The 17,944-nt window shown below is 49.8% G+C and overlaps 1 protein-coding gene across 1 annotated transcript; it reads left to right on the top strand.

Annotated features, from left to right (window-relative positions):
* The first annotated feature begins 4,031 nt into the window (after nucleotides 1–4,031).
* On the top strand, nucleotides 4,032–9,941 carry UCN3 (urocortin 3). Its single transcript, XM_046013239.1, has 2 exons — nucleotides 4,032–4,298; nucleotides 8,998–9,941. Exon 2 carries the CDS (start codon nucleotides 9,004–9,006, stop codon nucleotides 9,505–9,507), a length of 504 nt encoding a protein of 167 aa, XP_045869195.1. The 5' UTR covers nucleotides 4,032–4,298; nucleotides 8,998–9,003; the 3' UTR covers nucleotides 9,508–9,941.
* The last annotated feature ends 8,003 nt before the right edge of the window (nucleotides 9,942–17,944 follow it).

Genomic DNA, 17,944 nt, shown 5'->3' with positions numbered 1-17,944 from the left:
GGGTTTTCCTTCTCAGCAATGATGAGATCATGGATGGAGCTTCGTACCTGATGAGCCTGCAGGCGTGCAGACGGGTTCTGAAGTGCGTCTAGTCAGCAGGGCAGCTGGAAGGGAAGAAGGGGGACAGGTGCATTTACGGCTCGTGGAGGAATGGCGTCTGCTTGGCCACCATCCCTGCAGGCCGTGCTTCCACGCAGATGTGGAGGAGCGAGCTGTCCATTCCCCTGCCTTTGGGTACGTTTCAGAGAGTTGTTTCCTTTGTCGCTAGAGAAAACGTCTATCCTCTATGTGGATTGGGTGCTATTGATTCCTTAGTGTGCCTACCACGTAAATAGCCCCCCAAGTTTGGTAAGATCGCAGTGGAACAGGCACACAAGGCTATCCGAGAAGGTGCACATCAGCCCCTTCTTAGAGAAAGAGAAAGCTTTCGATTCTTCGTTCCACACGGCCCTGGCCCCAAGGAGATTTGCTCCATGAATCAGTCAGCTACCCAAACTCCATTAGAAAGCGCCATAAAGTGTCTGACACATCACCACGGCGCCTAGATATGGAGACGAGCCAGAGCTCTCCCCACCTGCTCCCACCGCCGCTGGTTGCAAGACGGATACAAAGTCCAGTGAAAAGAGTGTGTCACCGATCCACGGAGGGGGTGTTGCCGACCTCTCCTAGCAAGGACTGGACGTGACCGTGGCGTAATGGGCCTGCTAGTGTTACAGAAGTACTCGTTATTAGCAATTAAATCTGTCCAGATTGTTGCAAGAAACAGGTCAAAGCCCATCTGCCCTCCCCAACAGATAGAACGATTTTACCAGGTTAAGAGTGGGCTCTTCATTTTTTCTGGGATGCAGGGAAATCAGGGCTCCAGGGAAACATGGTGGCTTTGCATGCTTATATTATAAACTAACAGAAGAGCAAATGAAAATGAAGAATTAATCCAGCAGAACACAGATGAGGAAAAACCCCGGGCAAACAGAAAGCCCAATGTAAGACAGCAGAAAATAATCCCAATACATCCGTAACCACTATTTGTACAAGCGTGTTAAAGGCCCCATTAAAATACAGGTTATGAGATCAGGTTTTAAAATCTAAATGTGTACCATGGATAAAATAAATGTTGATGCGGAAGACTGGAAAAGTGTACCAAGCGAATGTTACCCAATAGAAAACTGGAACAGTCATTTGGAAGTCAAGCAAAGCAGACTTCAAGACAATCAGCATTATTTGGCTTGAAGGGGCCAAAAGTCATATGATGAAACAGACATTTGCACGTACAGAACGTATCCCAAAAGAGCAAAAAATGGAGGGACCTGCAGACAGAGTGGGACATTAACACACACACACCTGTCAGACATGGAGGAGTCAGTTTAGCTGAGAATCAGGGAAAGTGAGGGGAGGACTGGACAGTAAGGCTCACCATACTGTTGTGTGTCTGTGTAAGCCTGCATCAAGTTCTTACAAATGCCATCTTGACACCAACCTTATTAGAAAAACAGGGAAGGCTCATGAATCCACATTTCATCAGATGGGAATCGGAAGAGCAGAGAATGCAAACACCTCAAACAAATCTCCACGGGGGAAATCCCTTCCCTGCAAAGCAAGAGTTCTCACGATTCCCTGACTCCTCTCCCTGCATTTTTCTTTGGCTGCCTGGCTCAGAAGTTGAGAAACTAATTGTGTTACTACGTGGACCTGCTCTGAGCCCTTCAGAGACACGAGCATTGTAAACACGAGCGGGTTCTGTTTGCACATGAAGCTGTCCAGCGTGTTCCGCATATGCCCTACATATGTCCCACATATGTCCCTATCCGACATCCTGGTGCTGAATCCACGGAAGATGCCGCTGGCTCTCCAGGGCTGGAGAGCAGCGCGAGCATAGCACACAGCCCTTGCGTGGCAGCAGAGGGACAGAAGGGAGACCACCGTCTGCCAGGAAGGACACACTGGGTCCTTCTGCTCACCAGTCGGCTTCCTTCTGTCCACTGCTCACCCCAGGCCTCCATCAGATGCAGCCAGAAGCAGCTGTGTGGTTGTAAAGCAAACACAAAGCTCTTGTGGTTTTAATCCGTAAGAAAAGCACCTTGAGGACCAGGGCTGGGCAGACCCCATGTGGGACCTTCCTCCTCCCAGGCCAAGAGCTTCTAGGAGCCATAGGCTAACCCCAAGACCAACCCAGATGGCCAACTGGGGACTCATAAGTCCACCTCTGTCTGCAGAAGGGACAGTGTGCTCAAGGACAGCCACTAGCCCCTGACACAGAGAGGCCCCACAGTCCTGTGGTCCTTCAGACTTCAGGTAGAGAGGTTTTGTAGGAAGTTGAGAGGAGACAGGGTAGATGAACAAAAAGAGAAGCCAGTGGTTATGATCTCTCTTTCTAAATCTCATCTTCTAGGGCAGTGGTTCTCAACTGAGGCAGTTTTGTCCCCAGGGGACTTAGCTGGAGACCGTTTTGGTTGTCACAGCTAGGCAAGGGAGGGTGTGTTCTGGAATGTCATAAGGAAAGGAAAAGGATGATGCTGCTTACCCCCTACAATGCTCAGAACAGCCCCCCATAACATCATCCAGCTCCAAATGTCAGTAGAACCAAGGCTGAGAAACCCCACTCTAGGGGTAGCAATGTTGAGTATCTTCCCGAGATCACCTCCCCTGGATCCCAAAGCTCAAAAAAGGCAGAGAAGGGTTAAAGACTCAGGTTTCTAACTAGGTACCCCTCAACCTACAGAAATTCCATTACTGCCCATTATCTGAAATGGGGAAAAGAAAATTTCTCCTGAAGATGAATACATGAGTGAGTGAACAAGTGAGCAAAAGAGTCTGGATGTCTCCACGTAGACAGTCATCCCAAGAGAACCCCAGCCCGGCAGCTCCAGAAGAAGGCACAGTGAGGTCCAATCCTGCGGGTCCACAATGAAGGCTGAGACTCTGGGAGCCTGGCATCCTTCCCCACAAGGCTTACCGCTTGTTCCCCCAAAGTACCTGTGGGCATGAAGACGTTGGGATAGGTCCAGAGTCCACTCAGCTCTTCATCTAGATGAATTTCAGGAGGTAAGAATGTCCACTGAGGATGGGGAGCTGTGGTCTTGCCTCGAGGCTGGACACAGTGTGGGTCTTGCATGGTTCCAAATGGTTCAGCCCGAGGTTCAAAGAGCTCTGCACTCACAGGAGACCTGGATTCTCAGCCTGACTCCGTCCTCTGTGTCCTGATCGTGAAACAAGGAGCTTGATTGCCTGCCTCCCCGTCCCTACATTTCACCATTGAATTTGGAATGAAATTGAAACCGCCTCGTCTGGGTGCTGGGTGTCTCCCAGTGTCCTGACGCAGCACTGGCCGCCTGCCTCCCCTGACCTCAGGCCTCCTTCTCGCTGGTTCCCTCCCTGTCAAACCTCCTTTCTGTCCCGGACCTCTGCTGTCCTCTCCTGGTGCCCCTTACCTGTCTTGAGTCTCCAGGATGGAGAGGTGCCTGTGAAAACAGCGCTCTCAACGTCTTTGAATTCCTCAGGGCCCTGCCAATACCAGGCACACAGCAGGGGCTCTAAAAATATTGAATGAATGGATGAAAAAAAATGGGTAAAATTCAAATTGCTGATTTTCCATCAGAAGCTCTAGGTACATGGTGCCTGCCCCCTCATGTGCTCTTTGATGAACACAGCCTTACCAAGCTCTGTGAGTAGAGGGAGATAATACAGCAGGTCAGGACCCACAAGAACCACAAGTTCACAACAGGTGAACTTCACGTCACCTTCCCTACTTTCAAAGCAGGTCCTGCGTCCATTCCCAGAAGGAGGGGTAGAGTGCTGAGAGCATAGGAAGACTGAAATCAGGAAGAACTAAGATCAGTAATAAAACTCTGCAAAGGAGCTGCTTCTCAATTTAACGGACTGTTTTATTCTTTTCATCAATGAGCAAGTTGCTAGGGCAGGAGGGGAAGTGGGAGGCGATGGGAGGGCCAGTGGGGAGACGTGTGGGAGGGGTCAAGGATACAGAGTGCCTGTCATCTCCATGACGCGGACAGCTGATCCGGTTGTATTTTAAACGCAATTGCATCCCCGTGTAGACACCACGTCTGGAATTACAATCCACCCCGTGATCTGTCACTTTTATATATAAACACGAGGGAGTGGAGTGGTTTCCATAGAGAGGAAATATCACGGCCCACTTAGGAACAATACAAGAAGAGAAGGAGCAGTGACCCCAGCAGAGACAGGAGTTCAAGGGGATGTTTCTGGGGCAGACCTCCTGGTCCTGAAGCTGCCGCCTGCCTCGCTGAGTGTTTCGACTCCAGAGCGAAGGCCACTCACAGGTAAGGTTTGGGCTGGGGACTTGTCCATGAAGGATGAATGTACTGGTCCTGGGTTAGGCAGGACATGCTAGGGACCAGAGAGGGGTGAGAGACCAGGCTGCAAGTGCCCCCAGGCACAGCCCAAGGAGCAGGGTGCAGAACCCCACAGTGTGCGTTTGAGGTAAGTAGAAGTCCATCCTCCCTTTGCTGGTACAGAGAGACCTGCTTTGCAAAGGTAATAGATTGGAGGCCGAACAGGTTCTTGCAAATGTATGTTCCTGAAGAAATGGGGAGGTGGGTGTGAATAGAAAGCCGTCATTCCCCCACGTTCCTGCCCAGGAGCAGGAGGGTGCCGGCCTGGATTGACTGCTTCCTCTCTGCACACCGGAGAGGCTCAGTGATTGATTCACCCCGGGGCAGGTGAGGGGAGAGGGCAGTTTTGAACTCAGGTCCTCTGCCTTCAACACCCAGTTGAGGGTGTTGGGGGACATGAGCGGAAGGGGACAGACATCTGTAATGACTTGGTGCTACCTGTGAAGGGGAGGAACATAAAGATGGATTTTGATGTCTCTGATGTCCAAGTTCTCGGAGAAGTCGTGTTTACAATTTTCTCCTCAAACGTGGCAGTCAAGTGACCACACACACAAACACACACACACACAGGCACGCACACACCCCACTTCTGAGAATGGGTGAAATAAGGTGACTATGAGCACTGCCAGGACACATTCTCTATAACATGTCTGTTTCTCCTTGCTGTTCCTCCCTCTTCAGGGAAAGCAGCCTTTCGCGCAGAAACCCTCCTTGGAGGCTCACTTGGAGGGTGAGCAGCTAGCCCTTCTGTGGGGACGGTTGTGACACACACACACACTTCCAGGAGCCCACTGTGAGAAAACAGCTCCTTACTCTAACACCTTGAAATGCATAAAACTCCTCTAGATTCGGCAGCCACGGTTTTATAAAATGGTTTTTAAATTCAGCTGGCGGGGGGTGGGGTGTAATACGGGGACTCACCCCGCCCTCCTCACCTCCGGAAAACGGGCTGGCACAGGGCGGTGCTGTTTGCCTCTGCCTTTACCACCTGTACCTTTCCCCTTGGGGACCCTGTCCCTGGGGGTGCTCTGCCCCAGCCTGGCACAGGTCCCTTGCGGCCTCAGGTCCTCGGGCGGAACTCTGGGACAGCTCTGAGAAGCACCCCGAGAAGTCCTTGCTGGAACCCAAAAGAAGGGGAGTTTCAGGTACCCAAACCCGAAAAGCACAGAGGGAAAGCTCTATCCCCTTCTATCTAACTAGAGGGGAGGCTCGTTTTCACAGCAGGTAGCAAGGACCGCCTAAACCTTTGTGTTGGCTCAGGGAAAGAATCCAGAGAATGTAGGAGGGGAAGCTGCTCCAAATCAGACTTGACTGAGGAGCACAGGGCTTCTCTCCGCCCTGGAGAGCTTCTTCCCTCCTGCCCCGAAAACCCTAAACTCTCTCCATAACCTCCCTGCTGGCATTAACCCTTTCTCTGGGAACCGACTTTTGGAGTCTTTAAGTCCTTTCCATCTTACAAGCCCTTGGAAAACTGCTCTAAGGTTCCGGATGCCTCCACACAGTAAGGCAGCTAAAGCCACGATTCGTCCTATGTTCACACAAAACAACCAGCAACTAGCTGGGTCCTCCGTAAATGAGAAAGCCGGTGTCTGGTTATTGAACACAATATTAAAAGACATTAAAAGAAAAGAGTCCATTTTCCCACAGAGATAGTCTATACGACCCTGGTCAAATGCTCTCCCGGAATCCGGCAAGCAATTCTAAGGAGCTCACGGGAAGACGGGGTCGCTCATAGGAGGACCAAGGACACTCACAGGGGTGGTTCTCACGGTGCTGTCCCCGGACCAGCCCCATCCGTTGTCCTCCAGGAGCATGTTAAAGAGGCAAAAGCTCCAGCCTCTTCCCAAACCTACTGACCCAGAAGCCCCCGGAACAGCGCCCTGCAGCCCACGTTTGAACAACCCCCCATGTGATTCTGAGCTCCTCGAAAAGCTGACAGCAGCTGACTGAGACGGAGTTTAGGGCCGGGGGAGCCTGCCAGGCTGAGGATGGAGAAAGTGGGAGAACAGCCAAAAACTAAAAGCCAGAAATACAACACAATGAAGGGATTGGTCTGCAGGGTCAAACAAGTGGAACAAAGTCACCGGCACCTTGAGATGTAGATGTAGAGAGAGACACAGATAAAAATACGTAGATGCAGGTGTGGCTTCCTAGACGGTTATGCATGAACTGAATCTTATCCTAATCAGACCTGGGGATGATTTGTGTGTAAACGGAGAGGAAGCTGCCTCCTTTATTAAGTAGCTGACTAGAGCAAGCGCGTTTTCTACCTCAAGTTCATCTTTCTTTTGTGTAAGCTGTATAAGGCAGTTACCGCTGTCTCCATCTATCAGATGAGGAAGAAAGGCACAGAGGTCAAGCACTCTGCCCACGGGGCTCGGGCAAAGGACGAGGAGGATTTGAACCTGGGTCCCTGTAACCCCAGAGTCTGTGTTGATTTCTCTGCACAACACTGCATGCCCAGACCCAGGATGGGCCATGCATTTGGAGCACATAAAGCAAGGATCGCCTATTTTTTTCATAACTGTCGGATAAAATAAACTTGAAATTTTTAAGATATACAAACAAATAATAGATGAAGAAATCAAGCTGGTTTCTTAAGGGAAAGAAAAGGAAGGCAGTAGGCACAATGTGGAGTGTCCAGGAAAACCCTAGGCTTCTAAGGAACACCTGCCAGGTCCGTGTGCACATGAGGCCTCCCAGGATTCTCCTTTAGAGAGAGGGGGGCTCGCGTGCTTCGGGCTCAGCTCTGGCCCCAGCCGTTCACAGCCTGAAGAAGCTGGGAAGGCAGCGTGGGTTCATTCCCTCTCTGTTTCTGGGAAGGCAGCGTGGGTTCACTCCCTCTCTGTTTCTGGGAAATGACCTGCTCGAGGTCATGCTGGCGATGATCTGCGGAGCTGAGGCTAGCCCTCAGCCTCGGACAGCCCGGCCCCCTCCCCTCTGCCTGCCACCACAGAAAACAGAAGGATCTTGTGCTAGTCCAGCCTTCTTAATGCCCAGAAGGACCCCATGTTGATTTCTTTATCCAATTTGTTTCGCTTCCTCAAAAACCACCTTATAGGAGCGGCCCCCCAAGTTCGACAGCTAACCACACATTTCTTGCTTTCTTATGTGGGAACCAAGGATGTCTCAGACAGAAAATGAACTCCAGGTTCAAGTAAAGCAGCCCAAGGGCAACCCTTCACTCTTTGTGCCTCCAGGGAGGGGGTGATTGGGTCAGCATGTCGGGCGCCCAGCACAGACAGCGGTCCTTCCTGGGGGAGGGGAGTGGATGAAATCCCACACCTTTGACCTCACATTTTTTTCTCACGCTTCATAGAGGGTGACAGTGAAGTCAATGAACCTTGCATCCTTGGTCCAGAGCTGGAGAGAGGGCAGACAGGACAGACCAAGGGGGCTGTGGTGCAGGGCGGGTTTGGTCCTAGTATGCAGGAGGTGAATTCTGTCCACTTCACCATTTGCCTGAGGCACAGTGACCACACCCAACCCAAACTCAGATGGTCAGGCATGAGCTGTGGCTGCAAAGGAGGCTGGCCAGAGGGGTGGGAATGACCCCGCTCAAGCCGTGTCCCTGCTCGGTCAGCACGGTGCCTCAGTGGCCCAACAACCATGATGGCTTCAAACCCGAAGTCCCGGGTACAGGAGGGACACCGAGCTGGACGTTGTCATGGCCACACACGCTGCCTACACTAAATTTAGGATTTTTCCTTTCCTTTCTTTCTTTTTTTAAATAAAAGACTAAATTCAAATGGTCACTAAAGACTATCATCCTTTCCTGCCTCTGAGCATCGCTGCTAGCCCTGGACCACGGCACGACCTCCCCTGCATTTGAAGGCACTGACCCCCTCCCAGTATGGCACGTCCTCGGACACGGGTGTCCCGGGATTGGCTCTCAGACCACGTCTCTCTCACTCAGTCGAATAGATAACCAAGAACTTACATATAATAGAGACAGCCGATAGTTTCAGGATTGAGGGCGCATCAGTCTTCGACACTAGAGAACACAGGTGTCTTTTGTGAAGTACTTAACATCTCTACACAGGGACCAGACTGAATTTCACTTCATAAATTCTGTGATAAAACCAAACAAATTCACAACTGTGTGCTCCCGAGGAACACTGAGAGCCCAGCAGGGTTCGACGGGTCTTAAAGACCTGCCTCAGACACACTGACTGGGCTACCCACCGTGGTCTTTAAGCAATAGGGATGCACTGAGTCAGCAGCGCTAAGGACAAGGGAACCAAAAGTCATCAACCCGAGTTAAGCCACGGAACGCTCCCCTGGCACACTGACCCTTCATCTCACAGGGCCAGCAGCGGCCAGCAAAGCTCAATGAAACGAAGTCATCAATACCAGCCGATCAATGGCGCTCAAACTTTACCGACCATCAGAATCACCTGAACACTTGATTAAAACTCAGATCCCTGACCCCAGACTTTTGGATCTAGTCATTCTGGGGGCAAGACCTGAGAATTCTTTGCCATTTCTAACCAACTTCCTGATGCTGCCGCTGGCCCCGAGACCCCACTTTGAGAACCGTTGTAGACTATGACCCAAGCCCTACTGAGTTTTAACCCCTGTCCTTCTGAGCACTGAGCCCTTCTCACTCCCCTGTTCTCGCCCCCAGGGAGAGATGCTGAAGCCAGCCCACCTCCTGCTGTTGCTGCTGCTGTTCCCAGGGGCCCCCCGGCCGGGCCTCTCCCAGAAGCTGTCCGGAGCCAAGTCCTTCTTCAGCTGTATCAACGCGGCCCTGTCGGAGGCCAGGAGGAGCTCGCTGCAGGATGCACCACGGCTGAGCAAGAGAGGCTTCCCTTACCTGCCCAGCCAAGTCCCCTCCTCCAGAGAGGACGAGGAGAAGGAGGAGGAGGAAGAGGACAAGAAGAAGAGGACCTTCCCAGGCTCTGGGGGCAGCGGTGGAGCGGGAAGCGCCCGGTACAAATACCTCCCCCCAGCTCAGCTCAAGGGCAGGCCGCACCAGGACAAGGCCAAGAGTGACCGGCGCACCAAGTTCACGCTGTCCCTCGACGTCCCCACGAATATCATGAACATCCTCTTCAACATTGCCAAGGCCAAGAACCTGCAGGCCAAGGCGGCTGCCAACGCGCTCCTGATGGCACAGATAGGGCGTAAGAAGTAGAAGCAGAGACCAGCAGGAGGGCGGCGGCACCCCAGGGACAGGGACGGAGGTCGGGGTGGACGGGAAGGGGCTGCCCATTCAGCCGGTTTGTATGTAGAGGGCTGGGTCCTGTTCTTCAGGCTGCTTCAGTGCTCGGTCCCTCTGCTCCTTCCTGCCTCCAGCCCAGCCCCCTCCCCTGCACACATGCACACAAGGGCGCACCGTCCTACCCACACAGACACGAGCCTCTTCGTGTCTCTCCCTAGATTCTGCATCTGCTTTCTCTTTCCCTACTACGAGAGGCAAAATCCCCCTGTCCTGCTCTCCATGGTCTTCCTCCATGGCCCATGCCTGGGGAGAAGGCGTGAAACACTCCTTCCTGCCCCACCCCACCATCCACAGCTTACCATCCCGACTTCAGATCCCATCCCTTCCCTCTCTCAACCCCATTAAAACCAATGGCTTCTGCAACCCTTGGGCTGATTTCAGTTTCTTTTCCTTCAGCCAGTGGCCTTCACGTCTCTGAGCATGGAAAAGGGGAGGCGGACGAGGGAGGTAGCCAACGAGTCCATTCCTGGTCTCTCCCGGGGTGGAGAGGTTCTTGGAAGTCCTAGGAGGGGTAAGGAAAGGCTTGGAAAGGCCAAGCTGGCAGGACTCTGGCAGGCATTGTTTAGGTTAGAGCCATGTGCACGGACTGGTCCAGCCCAGGAGGCCTAGCCGAGGGTCTGCTCTAGAGTGGGCACCGGGTTAGGTGGGGAGGGGCTTCCAGTTACTCCCCTGTGCTGCCCCCAACTCCGCCACACCTTGGCATGGGGCCACTAGGCCCTCTACAGGTGTTTCTTGGCCCCGCAGTGATGGCCCAGCCGATGCTGGGCCTGGTGGCAGAGACTGGTGGTGGGTGAGGCAAGTCCTCTGCTCTCCTTGAGTCCGCACGCTAAGTAAGTGAGGATCAAAACCCAGACCTGAAAAGTAGCAAAAACTACCAAGGGCTGTATGAGCGACCAGTGGCTAGCGATGGCAACTGGCGTAAAGGATTATATGAGGGATTCGGAGATGAGAATGTTTAATACGAGTGAAAGTCCAGTAAAAGGGGACATTGGCAAGAACTCGGATGGCCTCTGGCTGCAAAACTGAAGGGCCAGATTCCCAAAGAGGGACTGTGGTTCTACTCCCTCCTGCCGGGGGAGAAGTCATGAGTAACAGGACAGGAACCTCCACGTGTTGCCATTCCTTTACAATAAGTGACCACATGCAGGCAGCCAACGCTACCACTGCCCCCAGAGGCAAAGTCAAAACCCAGATGCAAAACAGATTAGAAAAATGCTTGCGGCTCATATAAAAGACCAAGGGCTTACCAATCAAATGCATAGCTGCTCAACACTGAGAACAACCCTTCCCCCAAACAAGCCAGGACAGGGACAGATCTCTCTCTCCTTCTCTCTCTCTCTCTCGCACACACATTCAAATGATCTTTACACATGTAAGAAAAGGCTAAACTTCATTCCTCTGAGAACTGCACTCATATACAATTTCTCACCGAGCAGACCAGCGAAAGTCCCCAAGCGAGACGATTAACCTAGATTCCACGGAGGACGATAGGGGGTAATAATGAGTTCACGTTAGTGAAAATTCTCAACACAATCTCTGTTGGATAATTTGTGTTGATTTGAGCTCCCTTGAAAAAATCATTGAAACTCTCTTTTAAAAATAAAACAAGGCTCAAAAGCCAAGTGAACCTCCTCCAAGAGATAAGAACAGTGGATGCACGATGTGACCTCAAATGTCCCACCACGTAAGAAGCAAAGGGACCTGCTTTCTGACAGTGGCATGACTTTGGAGCTATAACTAAATAATCAGGGAAAGCTGAGCCACACCCAAAATTCAGTCAGATATTTCATGAAATTCCAAAAAAACGGGAGATGCACAAGTTCACAAGAATGTAGTATTAAACTAAAGAGACAGTTGCCATATATTGAGCCAAAGAAATACAAAATCTTGCCGAATGGTGTAGCTAGCTACCTTAGTAAGAATTACAGATGAATTTCACTCTGACTTGAAAGTGAAGTAATCATGTTAACCTAAGCACAGGCTGGAGGACAACTGGTTCTTTTAAAAACAAATTTATTGAGGTTTAATCGACATACACCATTATGTCATTGTATTAGTTTCAAGGATACAGCATAATGATTCCAGCTTTTTCTTTCATTAATGAAGTTACTGTCATAGGCTATTCCTAGGGTTGGGCACGTTCCATTAGAACTTGTCACAGCCCAGTGGATATCACTAAGACGCCTCCATAAGCCAAGAAGGCAAAAAACATTAAAAAAAAGTATGTTGGGAAAGAAACCCCAAACCTATGGGATGAACACAGTGTTTTCTTAAAGGTAAGCATGTTTCGTCCCAGGAGAGAATTCTCCCCCTCCCCCCTAAGGCATTGTTCCGCACCTGAACCTCACGTCATCAAATGATCACCCCCCCTCATCGTTGTGACCCTTTACCAACACCTGGGGCAGGGCACCTCGTTTCCCCATCATTTTAGCTCTTAGGTCATCAGTCTGACACCATTCCTGCCTTCATTTCAGCACACCTGTGGACGACCCGTCCAACACTCGGGTCTCATTTCTACTCCCTGACTCTGTGCCTCCAACTCACTCGTGTGGCCACACCCCAGACTTTGTCACTATATCATAAGCTGTCCGACCACCCCTATGTTTCCAGCTTGCTCTTTCCCAAAAGCCAACTGCAACCACCCTGTAGCCCCAGAGCCCAATAATTCATCGATCCTCAAAACTGCCCTGCACTCTGCCGGTGCAGATGCTGTGATCGGTCGTTATCACTCTAGCCCTGTGGAAACCTGTAATTCTCTTGTTCTGCTTTTGCTTTGTCTTATTGATGCAAGCCTGATGAATTCACCCCACTACTCCGTCCCTACACTCTGACACTAAACACAAAACGTACGCGCACACTCATGCACATGTGCTCGTCCACACACACACGCACACAATCACCAATCTCACCTTACAATCCCGACAAGCCCTTCATGGAGTCCAGCAAAGACACTGCCTTCCTTCCACTCCCACCCGGACTACCCGAGACGTGCACTCATTTTCTCCTCTCCTCAAACCTCACATGTTTCCTCCCCGTGTTCCCATTTTAGCTGGAGCCTTGTTTTTCATTTCACTAAGAAAATCAGATGCTTCTGAAGCAAAATTTCCAAACTCCCATCAACACATTTGCCTACCCCAGGCATCACCATCCACACAATCTGCCTTCTACTGTAAGCTGGACGCACCATTCGTGTGCCCCGTGTCATGCCCAAAGTTCCCACCGCCGTTGGCCACTGTGAGACACCGACCCAACAACGCTTCCTCCTTTCTGCCCGTCATCAGCATTACCCCATCCACCACACCAGTCACAGCAGCACACAAACCCACTTCACTTTTCCTGTGTCGAAAATAAACCCCCAAATCCTTTTTTTTTTAATATTTATTTTTATTTGTTTATTTACAGCATAACAGTGTTCATCACACCCCGTGCTCCATGCAGTATGTGCCCTCCCTATTACCCACCACCTGGTTCCTCAACCTCCCACTTCCCCCACCCCCCTGCCGCCCCTTCATAACCCTCTGGTTGTTTTTCAGAGTCCATAGTGACCTGAGCCGAAGGCAGAGGCTTTAACCCACTGAGCCACCCAAGTGCCCCAAACGTCCCGAATCCTTAACTGCCACTCTTTCCACATTGTAGCGGACCACTCTGCTCCTCCTAGGACCATCCACTGTGGGCAGTTACCTCTTGGGACTGTCTCTCACACTTTCTCAGGCTCCCATCCCTACCATTTCCCTGGATGGTCTTTTCTGAGTGTGCGCATTCACACACACACAGGAACACGCGCGCGCGCACACACACACGCATGCACACAGAGGCACGCATGCACAAACACAAATGTCCTTCAGAATAGCAAAGCAATGATAGGAACTGAGGCATTATTTAAGCGTTCACTCGTGCCCTCTGGTGTCTGAAGAGAGAAACAACACATGCACATAGAACTAGTCAAAGTCTAATAGTTCAAAGCTCTATCTAGGATATGTACATGAAAATATATATGTAATTCATTAATGAGTATTTTTTAAAGATTTTATGTATTTATTTGACAGAGAGAGAGAGTGAGAGCACAAGTCAAGAGACAGAAGGAGGGGGGAAGCAGGCTCTCCCCTGAGTGGAGAGCCCGATGTGGGGCTCGATCCCAGGACCCAGGGATCATGACCTGAGGCCAAGGCAGATGCTTAACCAACTGAGCCACTCAGGTGCCCCTAATGAGTATTTTTTTTAAGATTTTATTTATTTATTTGACAGATGGAGATCACAAGTAAGCAGAGAGACAGGCAGAGAGAGAGAGGAAGAGAAACTGGCTCCCTGCTGAGCAGGGAGCCCGATGTGGGGCTCGATCCCAGGACCCTGGGATCATGACTTGAGCTGAAGCCAGAGTCTTTAACCCACTGAGCCACCCAGGCACTCCTCAAATGAGTGTTTACTACATTATTTCCACTGCAGTGAGAGATTTCACAATGTATCCCAAATGCCTCTAATCCTGGGGTGGGCACAAATAGATACCCAAGAAGCTTCACGGGGCAGGTACACTGGGTTTGAAGGAAGCGTTCTATCACTCGGCCACAGAAGGAGAGAAGAAAGAAAGCAGCAAGAAGGAGCAAAGGCAGAGGAGAGAGAAGAACGGATGCTAGAAGTAATTAGCACCCCAGTCTGGATGGAATGCCGGGCAGCACAGTGAAGGATGGGACTGGAAATTTAAGTTGGAATTCGTGGGGACAGGGCTCTGCACGCCACGAGCAGAGATTTAGACTTCATACTTAAGATGATGGGAATCACTAAAACTTTGAGCAAGGGGGCAAAATAATCCAAGCTGTGCTTTGGAATACCGTCACAGGTGTGCTGGATGGGTCAGGAAGACAAAGGGAAAAGCAGAAAAGCCTTTGGGCACTAGTGTGAAGGCCTGAGCTAGGATGGCTTCCATAGGAAGACAAGGAAGGGAATGGATCCTGGAATTATCATTGAAGTAAAATGGCTAAGACCCCAGCTCTGTAGAAAGAAAGAAGGCAGTCAAAAATGACAGTGTTGTTTAGAACCTGGGATGATGACAGAAACAGACGAGACAGAGCACTCAGGAAAGAGCAGATTTCTTGGGAGGTATAGTGGTAAGTTTTCTTGGAAGAAGCCAAATTTAAGTGCAGGCAAGGCACTTAACTGCTATCTGAGAAGATAACAGGTAGGCGGAAGTTTCGGTATAGAACTCCAGAGAGAAGGAACACTTAGTGTCTTCTCAGTCACTCACGTGAAGCAAATGTGGTTGTGGACAAGGTAACTGAGAGGCCAGAGAAAAGCACCAAGAGCATCTCCACCAGGGCAGACAAGGTGCGAAAGAAGTCTGCACAAGGGCACGTGATGTGAGTGGAGCTCTTGAAGCCACATCCCAGGGCAGTGATGTTAGTCTGTAAGCGCATAGACTGGGAAGCCGTTACAGTTGGAGTGGCCATGCCGGGTCCACCCAGTAAGAAGGTGGTTGATGTGCAGCTCAGTAAATCTCTCAATACGACCCTCAACTTGATGCCTTCAGCCAAGGCTTTCATGGCTATTATCCTCAGATTATCTACCAGGTGTAGCGGGAGAACCAACTCGTTTCCCAGGAGCCATAGGAAAAGGGTCAAGAGAAAGGAATAACCAAATGTTTAGGGTAAAGAAATCCAAAGGCTGAGAAGGTCTTTATTTTGGCAAATGAGGTAGGATCGGTGATCTTCAGGATGATGGCTTCAGTAGAATGGTGGGAAGGACACATCACAAACGAGGAGAGAGCCGAAGATGAGGTGCAGGCGTCAGACGTATGTTCCTTTGAGCAGTGGGGAAAGATGAGAGAGGATGTTACTGGGGTCACAGAATCTAGAAAAAGGGGTTGATTTTTTTGAACGAGGAGACGTGGACATGCAAGGAAGGGAAAGAACAACAACAGCAGCAAAATCAAGCGAGAAACAGAGAATAAACAAAGGAGATCGAAGGAGTGAGGTCTTCTAGAAGGTCAGAGTCAAAAGGAGAGAGTGCAAAAAATTATAAATGGCCTCGGAATGGAGAGCGCTATTCCTCTGGGATGGAAGAGGACATGTGTAGATTCAAAATAAGTTTGAGGGGAATATGGAAGAGGAACACAAGAAGTTAAAATCCAATGGATGTGATTTCCATTAAGTAGGAAATAAGGTCCTCTCCTGGCACTTTTCAATTTTATAAATATCTCAGTACCTACACTGTGCCTGGCGCTGTAGACGCACAGATGAGCAAGAGACTCCCAGCCCCAAGTTCATATTCTCATGATCTCAGGTGACCTCATTCTTTGAGGAAGAGGAAGCAAATATCACTCCCTGTCAACCCCAGATCCACAGCAGCAGAAGGCCTAAGGGAGCCATTTTGCCAGAAGGAACATGATCCCACATAGAAGTCTGGTAACCAAGCAGGATTGAAGAGCAGCAGAACAAAGCCAGGAAGGCAAACTGAAGCAAACACCCCTTTTAAAACAACAGCAATACTAGCCAATGCCTTGTAAGGTCTAAAATAAATGGCACAAAAAGGTAAGTTTACAAAACACAAAAGGCAAGAGGGTAGTAAACGCGTTCTATGGGTTTTTTTCAACGTCCAGAAGTGGTGAAAACACGAATGCACAGTAGATGCTAACAAGTCAGGTATGACTGGTTATGTTGTCGTCTCTATGGTATCCACGAAAAGAAAAAACACTTTAATGAATGTTTAATAAATTGAGAGGAAACTTGAATAATACAGAAAAATACCTGGTAAATCGAATATCATATATGGCTTATAGAGGCTTGATGACTACTCCTTAGGAGACCTAACCCTAAAACTCATAAGTATGTGAAGTGCCCATTTACTTACGTCATCAAATATCTTCACTTATTACCAAATAAGACAGAAGATTTCACAATGCAAGCATAAGACACATAGGTTATTTGAAAAAGAAAACTCTGTAAATTTGGATGTAGGCTGCTCCAAGCACTGAAGGTTTTCTTTTATGCTTAAAGAGCCACACAAGCCACTGTTGGTCTATGTCGGATTTGGAGAAAATGACAGAGGTCACCAAATCACGCCTTTCTTTGTAGAAAAGAATTTTTATTTATTTTTTTTTTTTACTTTCCTCCAAATACTTAATCACGGAAGGTCAAAGACATAGGAATGAGAATCCTTCCTGTCCTTCTTATTATCCTGGAAGTCTTGGCACACCTCAGGATTAACAGGCCTCAGGTTCCAAAGGGAACTCTGGTATGAAGTTGTTTTAGTGTCGTGGACCAAGCCCTTGGCGGAGGGCCTTGGGCGTAGAGTGGCAAGGGGATCCAGCCAAACGTGTTGAGATTTGAGGACCAAGCAAAAACTCACGGGTGGGCGGCCTGGAGGACCACCTGTTGACAGGCATGCCTTGAAGTGTCTGGACATCATTTCCACCAGAGTGTGCTCACTGGTCTCCACGGAGACGACGTATGAGTGGAGAACAGGCAAAATGGTACGTGATGCGAACGGAGCTCTTGACATCCCAGGGCAGTGATGTTAGTACGTAAGCGCATGGACCAGGAAGCCATTAGAGGTGGAGTCCCCATGCTGGGTCCACGCAATAAGAAGGTGGTCGCACTACAGTCTGGCAAAGCTCTCAGTCTGACCCTCAACTTGATGCCTTCAGCCAGGGGTTTCGTGCTCTTAACCTCAGATTATCTACCTGAACCAAACACCCTGACCACGTTGGGCAAAGAGGGTACAGATGGAGGACTAAGGCTGCAGGGTAAACCCTGCAGCGGAATGAGGCACCTGGAAAATATCTACCATCAGCTCAAGAGCAACACGTAAGGCCAAGTGAGTACTTTTGCAGGGTCTAGTTCGCCTGAAGGCTGGTGACTAGTCAGACTAAAATAAACATCATGGATAATAAAAATGTGGCTGATGGTTTTCATGCATTTATAACTACTTCTTCCACTTTAAGTTATAACTTGTTTGAAAGTAGGATAGTTTAATTCCAAAAATGAGCTCCTTCAAGTGTGCTTTTCAAACTTCAGATTCTTAGGTCATGCCCCCTCCAATCCCCAGAGCTTCTGTACCTCAGGAATCTACTTTTTTAAATTTAATTTTTTTATTTTTAAGTAATCTCTACAACCCCAAGATCAAGCATCACACACTCTACCCACGGAGTCAGCCAGGTGCCCCAAGAATCTGCATTTTTTTAATTTAATTTTTTTTATTTTTAAGTAATCTTTACAGGGGCGCCTGGGTGGCTCAGTGGGTTAAAGCCTCTGCCTTCAGCTTGGGTCACGGTCCCGGGGTCCTGGGATCGAGCCCCGCATCGGGCTCTCTGCTTGGCGGGGAGCCTGCTTCCTCCTCTCTCTCTGCCTGCCTCTCTGCC

Source organism: Meles meles, chromosome 7, assembly GCF_922984935.1.
Source record: "Meles meles chromosome 7, mMelMel3.1 paternal haplotype, whole genome shotgun sequence".
Taxonomy (NCBI): domain Eukaryota; kingdom Metazoa; phylum Chordata; class Mammalia; order Carnivora; family Mustelidae; genus Meles; species Meles meles.
The sequence above is the reverse complement of the archived record's forward strand: the minus strand, read 5'-3'. Positions and strand labels throughout refer to the sequence as shown.

What these genes read in the sequence shown, in the direction of transcription:
- UCN3 (XM_046013239.1), top strand. Translation starts at nt 9,004, where the DNA reads ATGCTGAAGCCAGCCCACCTCCTGCTGTTGCTGCTGCTGTTCCCAGGG.